Here is a 10,796-nt window from a genome sequence, read left to right as displayed (position 1 = left end):
GAAAATCAAATAACCCCATTAAAAATGGGGCTCAGAGCTAAACAAAGAATTCTCACCTGAGGAATAACGAATGACTGAGAAGCACCTGAAAAAATGTTCAACATCCTTAATCATCAGAGAAATGCAAATCAAAACAACCCTGAGATTCCACCTCACACCAGTCAGAATGGTTAAGATCAAAAATTCAGGTGACAGCAGATGCTGATGAGGATGTGGAGAAAGAGGAACGCTCCTCCATTGTTGGTGGGATTGCAAACTTGTACAAGCCACATATTTTGATCCTTTCTTGTATCTTTAGAATAGAGCCTGCTTTGATGATCTTTTGAGTGCATAGTTTGAAAGCATTTTATTGAGCATTTTTGTATTTATGTTCATAAGGGATATTGGCCTGTAGTTTAGGCTTATTTGCTGTGTTCCTTTCATTGGTATTGACTGGCATTAGCTTCATAAAGGAGTTTGGAGCTGTTCTATTTCTTTCTTTTTGAAAGATTTAAGAAGCATTGGTTGAATATCTTCTCTGAAAATCTGGTAGAATTTGCTGTGAATTTGTCTGGGCCTGGTATTGTTTTTGTAGGTAAGGTTTTTATTATGATTTCATTTCCTTATCTCTTACGGGTTTCTTTAGTTTGTTAGTCATTTCTTGAATTAACTTTGGTGGTTTGGATGAATCATGAAAATTATCAACTTCTTTTAGGTTTTCATATATATATATATACACACACACACACATATATGTATGTATGTATATGTATATATTTGTATATTTCATATATGTATATGTGTATATATATAATATTTAATGACAATAACTTGATCTCTAAATTATAGCTCAGGGTTGCACAATGCATAGGAGTTAGGATAAGGAAAAATATGTCAGTGGCATGTTCTCGTTTTCCTGAGCATAGCTTCTTTCTTTCTTTTCTATTGTTTTTTTTATTGGATATTTTCTCTATTTACATTTCAAATGCTATCCCCTTTTCCCGGTCCCCCCCCCCAAGTCCCTATCCCATTCCCCCTTTCCCTGCTTCTATGAGGGTGTTCTTTCAGCCACCCAGCCACTCCCACCTCCCCACCCTCAAATTCCCCTACACTGGGGCATCCATCAAGCCTTCACAGGACCAAGGGCCTTTCTCCCCCCCATTGATGCCTGATATTGATCCTCTGGTACATATGCAGCAGGAGCCATGGGTCCCTCCACGTGTACTCCTTGGTTGGTGGCTTAGTCCCTGAGAGCTCTGGAGGGTCTGGTTTGTTGATATTGTTGTTTTTCCTATGGGTTTGCAAACCCCTTCAGCTCCTTGAGTCCTTTCTCAATCTCGCCTATTGGCAGCCCCATGATCAGTTCAATGGTTGGCTTTGAGCATCTGCCTCTGTATTTGTCAGGCTCTGGCAGAGCCTCTCAGGAGACAACTATGTCAGGCTTTTTTCAGCAAGAACTTGTTGGCATCCACAATAGTGTCTGGGTTTGGTGACTGAATGTAGGATGGATGCCCAGGTGGAGCATTCTCTGGGTGGCCTTTCCTTTAGTCTCTGCTCTACACATTGCCTCCCTATTTGCTCCCATGAGTACTTTGTTCCCCTTTGTAAGAAGGATGAAAGCACCACACTTTGGTCATCCTTCTTGAGCTTTGTGTGGTCTGTGAATTGTATCTTGGGCATCCACTTATCAGTGAGTGCATACTGTGTGTGTTCTTTTGTGACTGAGTTGCCTCACTCAGGATGATATTTTCAAGTTCCATCCACTTGCCTAAGAATTTCATGAATTCATTGTTTTTAATAGCTGAATAGTACTCCGTTGTGTAAATGTACCACATTTTCTATATCCATTTCTCTGGTGAAGGAAAATCTGGGTTCTTTCCAGCTTCTGACTATTATAAATACAGCTGCTATGAACATAGTGGACCACGTGCCCTTGTTATTTGCTGGAGAATCATTTGGGTATGTGCCCAGGAGTAGTATAGCTCCATCCTCAGGTAATACTATGTCCACTTTTCTGAGGAGCCACCAGACTGATTTCCAGAGTGGTTGTACAAGCTTGCAATTCCACCAACAATGGAGGAGTGTTCCTTTTTCTCCACATCCTTGCCAGCATCTACTGTCACCTGAATTTTTGATCTTAGCCATTCTGACTGGTGTGAGGTGGAATCTCAGGGTTGTTTGGATTTGCATTTCCCTAATGACTAAGGATGTTGAACATTTCTTAAGGTACTTCGTAGCCATCCAATATTCCTCAGTTGAAAATTCTGTTTAACTCTGTACCCATTTTAAAATTCTTTTAGGTTTTCTAACTTAGTAGAGTACAAGTTTTTCAAGTATTCCCTTATAATATTCTGAATTTCTTTGGTACATGTTGTAATGCTTCTATGTTCGTTTTTGATTCTGTTCATTTGGAATATGTCTTTCCTTTTTTTTTTTTGTTTTGTTTTGTTTTGATTTGTTGGGTCAATGCTGTGTCTATCTTATTTATCTTCTTAAAGAACCAGCTTTAAGAACTCAGTATTGTTTTTGTTTGTGTCTGTTTGTCAATTTCTGTACTGATATATATATATATATATATATATATATATATATATATATATATATATATATATTGCCATCTACTAGATTTGGGATTGGTTTATTCTTGTTTTTCCAAATCCTTCAGTTGCATCATGAAGTCATTTATTTGTAATCTTTCTAGTTTTTAATGTAGGAGCTTAGAGCTGTACATTTTCCTCTAAGCCTCACATTTTTTAAAAAAAAGTTTTATTTATTTATTTATTTATTTATTTATTTATTTATTTATTTATTTATTATATGTAAGTACACTACAGCTGACATTCCACAAGAGGGCATCAGATCTCATTATGGATGGTTGTGAGCCATCATGTGGTTCCTAGGATTTGAACTCACGATCTTCAGAAGAGCAGTCGGCATTCTTAACCACCAAGCCATCTCTCCAACCCCCTAAGCCTCACATTTTAATGTGTACCAGAGGTTGTGTGTATTGTGCTTTAATTTTAATTTATTTCCATAAATTTTAAAATTATTTTCTTGACTTATTCTTTGACTATTCATCACCAACTAATGAGTTGTTTAATCTCAATGAGCTTGTATATTGATAAAGATTTGTTTGCTGACAATTTTGCTTTATTCCATTATGATCAGGTAGGATTCTGAGTTATTTGGATTTTTCTGAATTTGTTCAGAATTTCTTTGTGTCCCAGAGTGTGGTGTATTTTAGAGGAACTTCCATGGACTGCTCAGTGGAATGTATATTCTTTGGCATTTCAGTGAAAGTTCTGAAGATATCTGTTAGGTTCTCCAGATGGCCAATCTACTGGAGAAAGTAAGGTATCAACATCATATGATATTATTAAGTTGGCATTAATCTGTCTTTACTTCCAACTCTATGGTTGCTATGAAGTTGTGGACACTAGAGTTTAGTTTAAAATCCTCTTTTGTCCCTTCTATAGTCACTTTCCTATCTTTAGTCTGAGGTATTGCTTTCTGTATTCTTTGCAGGTCTGATTTTGTAGACACAAACTCTTTTAACATGTCTGTATCATGAAAGGTTTTCTTTCTACCTCATATATGGCTGATATTTTCACTGGGTACAGACATATAGCTTTGCACTTATGGTGTTTTAGGAGTTCGATGCGTTGCTCCAGAACAAGCATGCGTTGCTTTTGGCCTTCAAAGTTTCTATTGAAAAACCAGTTGTTATGATGATGGGTTGTCCTGTATGTCTGTTTTTCTTTTTCTTCAAGAAGTTTGCAACACAACTTCCTTCTTTTTTTTTTTTTCTTCTGGAAGCACATGCTTTAGTTAAAGAAGCAGTAAATATGCAAATCTTGACAATTCCATTTACTAACAGAGCTGTGCAAAGAGCCTAAAGACATGTGTAGATTTCTGGAGATCATTCATGAAATTTTCCACTAGCCTGGTGTCAGCATATATTAGAGGCTCAATAATTTACTAAATAACAAACAAGTTGGCTTTTGGTCTAGCAATTTAAAAGATGTCCAGAGATTTAAAGACAAGATGGGGGAGTACAAAAGACCAGAAATAATTTCTGTAAAAATGCTTGAGATTGGCCCTGGTATAGGCAACATCATAGTTAGGTAAATGCAGTCACAGTAGGCAATCTTTACTCCTGGAGATGTTTTTTTTTTTTTTTTTTTTTAATATTTTTATTACATATTTTCCTCAATTACGTTTCCAATGCTATCCCAAAAGTCCTTCTTTACATTTTTCCTTCTTTACATGCTTTAACTATTGCATGCCATGACTAATTTTTTTTCTGATCTTTCTGTGTGTTTCTTCTATCTTTCTGTTTATATCCTTCCTCAGCTTGAGGTTGATCATACTGAACTTCTGGCCCATGTCACTCATCTGGGACTTGTTCCCTTTATCTATGCCTTAGTTCTAAGATTGATCTTTTATGCTTTTTCACAATTCGTACATGTCCTGCACTAGACATGCCCATTCTTTTCCTGCTTTTAAAAATATATTTTATATTTTTTGCTTGCATTGTCTAATTCTATTTTTTATCCTTGATATTCCATCATTTACTTTATTTATTTGGAAGCCTCCTTTTGAGGATTCCAAATGGGATATTAATATATTTTTTAAAATTCCATTTTCATTTCATCTTGGGTTCTCTTAAACATTTTTATCTTTTCATTATACTTGGATTTCAAATTTTGTATTTTCTTTGTCATTTCACTCATATTTGGTTTTTATTGATCATCAATAAGACATTTATTCTCCAAGTTCACTAAATAGTGTCCTTTTTTTAAAAAAAAATTCTTGCATTTTTTGGTGACATTTATGGTTGTTCATTTTGAGGTCTGTGCCTCAGTGTCCATCTAGGTAATTCTCACTGAAGAATGTTTCTATAGCACTAGTTGATTTGGGGGTGTACATACTGTCTTGATCTTCCATATTGTTTTTGCAAGATGATAAGGAATTTGGACTTTTCTGTTGGCTGTTTCTAATGTGGATGCGGCAGAATGTGAGGCTGGGCCCTAGTGCAGGATGTGTGTGCTGGCCTTGGCCTGGAGAATGGATCTATCCCAATCTTCATGTGGTGATCAGAGTCAGGATGGGTCCTGCAGGTGGGTTACCTGTGTCTTCCCATTGCATAGTCCAGCTAGAAGGTCCTTGTTAGAAAGGAGCCTCTTATATGGTAAGTCCCAAAGAGAAGAAGAGGGACTGAGGGATGTAGCTGCAGGGTGACCTGAGTTGGGGACTGGACATAATTTTTTTTTTATTTTTTTTTTTATTTTTTTTTTATTTTTTTTAGATTTATTTATTTTTATTATATGTAAGCACACTGCAGACACTCCAGAAAAGGGCGCCAGATCTCGTTACGGATGGTTGTGAGCCACCATGTGGTTGCTGGGATTTGAACCTCGGACCTTTGGAAGAGCAGTCGGGTGCTCTTACCCACTGAGCCATCTCACCAGCCCAATTTTTTTTTTAAAGATTAATTTGGCTACCCTTGACAGAAAAGACTGTTGAAAGCAAAGGAGGCATGGTGGAACACCAGTTTGGGACTACTATAAAGTGGTAACAATTAAGAAATGAGAAAAAGTTGAACTCTACATAGTTTTGGCAGTGGGAGGAAACGGGGATTTAGGATTTTCTAGCTTGAAGCATATAGAAAACACAAATCAAGGACAACTCCAAGTATCTGGTGGCAGAAAAGCTGTAAGAACACAGTTGTCTTTGCAAGGGAGAAGAAGGGACATTGTTTTAAAGGGGATCTTGAATATGCCTTGCCTTTTGTCCAAAAATGTAGTTGTATTATCTCTTTTATTTTGGTTTTATTTTTTTTTTGAAGACTTATAGAATCAAGTCTAGTACAAAAAATAGGCGAATCATGCATTTGCAACTTTAGGATATTATAATAGAAACTTAAGGTAAACATAAAAAGACAAATACTACCTAATTTACCTACACATAAAATCAAATAACATTGTACTCACAGAAACAGAATAGAGTGGCTGTTGCCAGGAACATGCAGGTAGCCAGAAGGAAGAAGTGTTCAAAGGCTACAAACTGGAGTTTAGGATGAATGGGGTCGGGAAATCATTGTCCCATGATGTGACTATTCGTAGTAATAATAGATTGTATACTTAATATTTACTAAGAGAGAAGGGTTTTGCTTTGTTTCACTCTCTTGTTTGCTTATTTTCTTGGACTTGGCCATTGAGCCCAAGACCTTAGTTGGTCTCAGCACACTCTAGAGCTAAAGCCCCAGCCCTACAAGCAGAATTTGGCAAAATAAAACAAAACTACCTGTGTGAGGCAATTTATTTAGCTAATTTTGGCATTTATTTTACAGTGTATATGTATACTAGAATACTACTTCAATATTTCAAATATGTATGCTTCCTTTGTCAATGATACGTCTGTAAAACCAGTGTGTATGTGTGTGTGTGTGTGTGTGTGTGTGTGTGTGTGTGTGTGTGTGTGTAACTGAGGTGATAGATTTTACTGTGTTTGGAATCCAGTAGGTGTACAGTTCTTAAGTGTTCTTCATATATGTAGATGGCCATGTGTTTTCATGGGGAAGGAACAGTGAAGGACAACTGGGCCTGGGGAAGAATTCCCGTTCCCAAGCTATCCCACAGAAGGTGAAGTCTCTGGAGGGGATCCCACTGGCTCAGGTTGCTGCAGGTGGCACACACAGTTTTGCTCTGTCTCTCACGGGGACATCATTTGGCTGGGGGAGCAACAGATCTGGGCAGCTGGCTCTCAGCGGGAACAAAGTTAAAGGTAAGTAAATAGTTTTGTCCTTCTAACAAGTTGTTATTCCTTTGTAGCTGGAAAAGCGGCCTGCCACAGTGTACATCACAGTGGTTCCCAAATTCACTCTGGCATGACCTGGAAAGCTGTATCAGCTTCCTCTTGCTTCTGGAATAACATCACAAATTAACAACTTAAAACAATGTTTTTTTTAAAATGTAGACTCAGAGGAGTCTGCTCCTTGGTCTCAGTCAGCAGGGTTGCCTTGTTTCCTGAAGGTTCTGAACGAGAATCCCCATTTTCTTGTCTTGTCTAGCTTCTATATAGGACGTTGGCATTAATAGGCTATTTCCTGTTTCTCCAAAGCCTGTGGTGTCAGATTAAGTCTTCTAAAAATCATGCTTTGATCACACTGGCTCTTTTGCCTCTAGCTCCCTTAGCTAAAGTAATAACATTGGGCCCACCTGGATCAATTATATTAACTTGTCTATTTGAATGTCAACTGGTCAGCATTTTAAAATTCGACTGGCTTCCTTATTTGCTGTTTGCTAGGTAACCTATCATATTTACAGGCTCTGGCCTTGGGATGTAAACCATCTGTCTACCATAGGATGCCTTTAAAGTTCTTGATGCTCAGGTTAAGCTGAAAATTAGATCAGGATGCCTGTGAGTGACAGTCAGGCCATTGTTATGAATTCCCATGGTGTTCTAATATGTAAGCTTTGGAAATCAATGATTAGACTGAGTCTGTTAGAGAAAATGACTAGGTTGTATGTTTAAGAAAAAGTCTGGGTAACTGTACCTCTAAAATATAATTCATTAAGAAGTCTTCTCCAAGAACTTCATTCTCTTCTGTTCATTCTTTGCATTTCAGCTGATGTATATCAGCACCTACTATATGAAAGAGCACTTACATCCCATTTAATCTTTTTATGGTAGGTTCTCTAGTTCTCAGCGTCACTAATACATACATTCGGCACATACTATGCATCGGAAATGAATACAAACTATGAAAACATAATTGGTACTGAAGATTGGAACCAAAGCTGTTCTAGAAGGTTAAAGATTTCCAGAAATAAATATTAGAGTGCATATTTTCCCATCAAAGCATACTTTTTCTTTTTAATTCTACTGCATATTCACTTTTAAAATTATGTTGAGTCATAAGACAGAAATGTAGAGATTATAAAAGTTATAAAAATATGAAGATATGAAATTCTGAGGCTGTCTCCCCCACACACTCTAGAACCTCACTTTGTAGCCTAAGCTGCTCTCAAACATACAAATGTGTCTCTCAATCATTTTCCTATATTCTAGAAAGTCTTCTTTCTTTCAACAGAACAAATCTACAAGCCACATTCAATTGGTGCCCTGAAGAATCTGAGTGTGGTTTATATTAGCTGTGGTTATGAGCACACTGCCGTGCTTACTGAGGTAATTCCACATGTGCATCTCCTTTTCAGATATCAGAACTTTATTAAAAACATAGATGTGCTATTTATTATTGAAAGCAAGCAAGTGATCTTATTCTGTCCAGGTTACTGTAACAAAACCCCACCAACTGTGCAGCTAAGAGACACCAGAGGTATGGCTTCTCATAACTCTAGAGGCTGGGTCATCCGAGAGGTGCCAGCAGGTTTACAAGTAATGATAGGTAACTTTCTGATTCCCAGATGGCATTTTGCTCTGTTCTCCCGCAGTAGAAGGGGTCAAGGTATTCTGGTTGAGGTTTCTTTTATAAAGAAAACAACTCCATTTATGAAAACTTTGTCCTGTGACTTGATCATCTAACAAAGGCCTGATTCCATTTCCCAATAATGCTTTATTAGAAATTGGGTTTTGTTTTAAAGATTTATTTTGTGGATAGAAGTGTGTTGTATGTTTTCTTTCTATCTTTCATTCTTTTATTAGATATTTTCTTTATTTACATTTCAAATGGTATCCCCTTTCCTGGTTTCTCCTCCAAAAATCCCCTACCCCCACTCCTGCTCCCCAACCCACTCACTCCCACTACTGTCCCTGGCATTCCCCTATACTGGGGCATAGAGCCTTCACAGGACCAAGGGCTTCTCCTCCCATGATGACCAACTAGTCCATCCTCATGAGTCCTACCATGTGTACTCTTTGGTTGGTGGTTTAGTCCGAGGGTGCACTGGGGTTACTGGTTAGTTCATATTGTTCTTTCTCCTACGGGGTTGCAAACCCCTTCAGCAACCTGGGTCCTTTCCCTAGCTCCTTCATTGGGGACTGTGGGCGTTGTCCAATGGATGGCTGTGAGCATCCATCTCTGTATTTTGTCAAGCACTGGCAGAGCCTCTCAGGAGACAGCTATATCAAGCTCCTGTTAGCAAGCACTTGTTGGCATCCACAATAGTGTGTGGGTTTGGTGGGTTGTTTATGGGATGGATCCCCAGGTGGGGCATTCTAGAAGGAGTACACAAGCCAAAAGAAATAAAAAAAAGTATAACCAGTTTTAACTTTTTCTCCTTAAAAAAATAATTGTAGGGCTGGAGAGATTGCTTAGTGGTTAAGAGCACTGACTGCTGCTCTTCCAGAAGTCCCGAGCTCAATTCCCAGAAACCACATGATCAGCTCACAGCTATCTCTAATGGGATCTGATGCCTTCTTCTGGTGTGTCTGAAGAGAGCTACAGTATACTCATATACATTAAATAAATAAGTCATATATATATATACACACACAGAGAGAAGTGTGTTGTACGCATGTGTATCTAAGCATCATTGAGGCCAGAAGAGGGGCCCGATCCTCTGGAACTGCTTTACAGAGCTGTTAGGCTCCTTCTGGGTGTTAGGAACAGACCTTAGACCATCTATAGGAGCAAGTGTTCGTAACTGCTGAGCCATCTCTCCAGACCCCAGAAGTTAGGATTTTCATAAACAAATTTTAAAAGAACATAAATGCTCAGATATGACACAAAGTGAATTTCAATATCTAAACCTACCTATATCTAAAGTAGAAAACTGAACTAAATATAACCCAGCAGATGTTTCAAGATACTGTACTAGAAGCTAATGTAGGAGCCAATCTTTCATGCAGTTATTCATTGGCAATGTAGATCGACAGAAAAATTTTTTATCATTTTCAGTAACCCACCGCACAGACCAGAACACACTTTGTTCCATTCTGTGATTGCTATAATAACAGCCAGTTTTGTTAGTTTTTTTCTTCTGCCACTTATCCTGGCTGTCCAATGTATTTGAATGGGATGGATATTTCCCATCATCAAAAGATACAGATTTGGAACAGTTTTTTTATAATTCATATGCTTGTATAAAAACTGAAATCTGCAGGACCAAGTGGTGTATCAAGGGTAGAATGTTTGCTTGGGTGTTAGAGTTGATTCTCAGCACTAGAAAAAAATGGTACATCAAATAATTTTTAAAATTTATTATTATTAACTATAATTATTTTCAATAAATAAAATGCAATACCTTAGGCATGCTAGATAAGTGATCCACCACTGACCTACATTATTTTCATGTCCACCAAATTATTTTAATTTTCAATTTCATTATTTTTATTAGTTGTTCTAAAGCCACGACTTAAATTAGGAAACCTCAATTGTCTGAACTATATTAATCAATTGTTCAAATTACATTAATCTTAGTTGTCAAGAGAAAGGTAGACCTGTGTGTGTGTGTCTGTGTCTGTTTCTGTGTCTGTGCGTGTATGCATGTGCTTGTGGAGACCAGAGGATAACATTTTGGTATTTTGGTATTGGACCTCAGGAGCTATCCACTTTGTTTTGTGAGGCAGGGTCTCTTTCATTTGCCTGGGGATCATTGTTAACCCAACAGACCAGGGAGCCCAAGGGATCCTTTATTTCCATATTGCTAGCACTGGTATTACAACTGCACATTGCAATGCCTTGCTTTTTATGTGAATGCTTTGCTTGTGATATGAACTCAGAGCATTGAATTCAACTCCCCATGCTTACATGACCAACATTTTACCAACTAAGTGATTCCCCACAAACTCCTAGATTTGTTTTAAAGAATCACATTTTAAAAAATTATATTTTTTAAAATCATTTTTTAAAA

At 37.6% G+C, this 10,796-nt stretch overlaps 1 protein-coding gene across 1 annotated transcript in view; it reads left to right on the top strand.

Moving 5' to 3' along the window:
- The window catches only part of Herc6 (HECT and RLD domain containing E3 ubiquitin protein ligase family member 6), a 68,965-nt gene that overhangs the window by 6,344 nt on the left and 51,825 nt on the right, over positions 1-10,796 (top strand). The window contains exons 4-5 of the mRNA XM_021164082.2: positions 6,538-6,765; positions 8,075-8,169. Of these exons, the coding sequence (XP_021019741.1) occupies positions 6,538-6,765; positions 8,075-8,169 (323 nt within the window). The remainder of the gene's footprint in view (positions 1-6,537; positions 6,766-8,074; positions 8,170-10,796) is intronic.

The sequence above is a fragment of the Mus caroli genome, chromosome 6 (assembly GCF_900094665.2).
Source record: "Mus caroli chromosome 6, CAROLI_EIJ_v1.1, whole genome shotgun sequence".
Lineage (NCBI taxonomy): Eukaryota > Metazoa > Chordata > Mammalia > Rodentia > Muridae > Mus > Mus caroli.
This window is presented reverse-complemented; position numbering and strand designations above follow the sequence as displayed.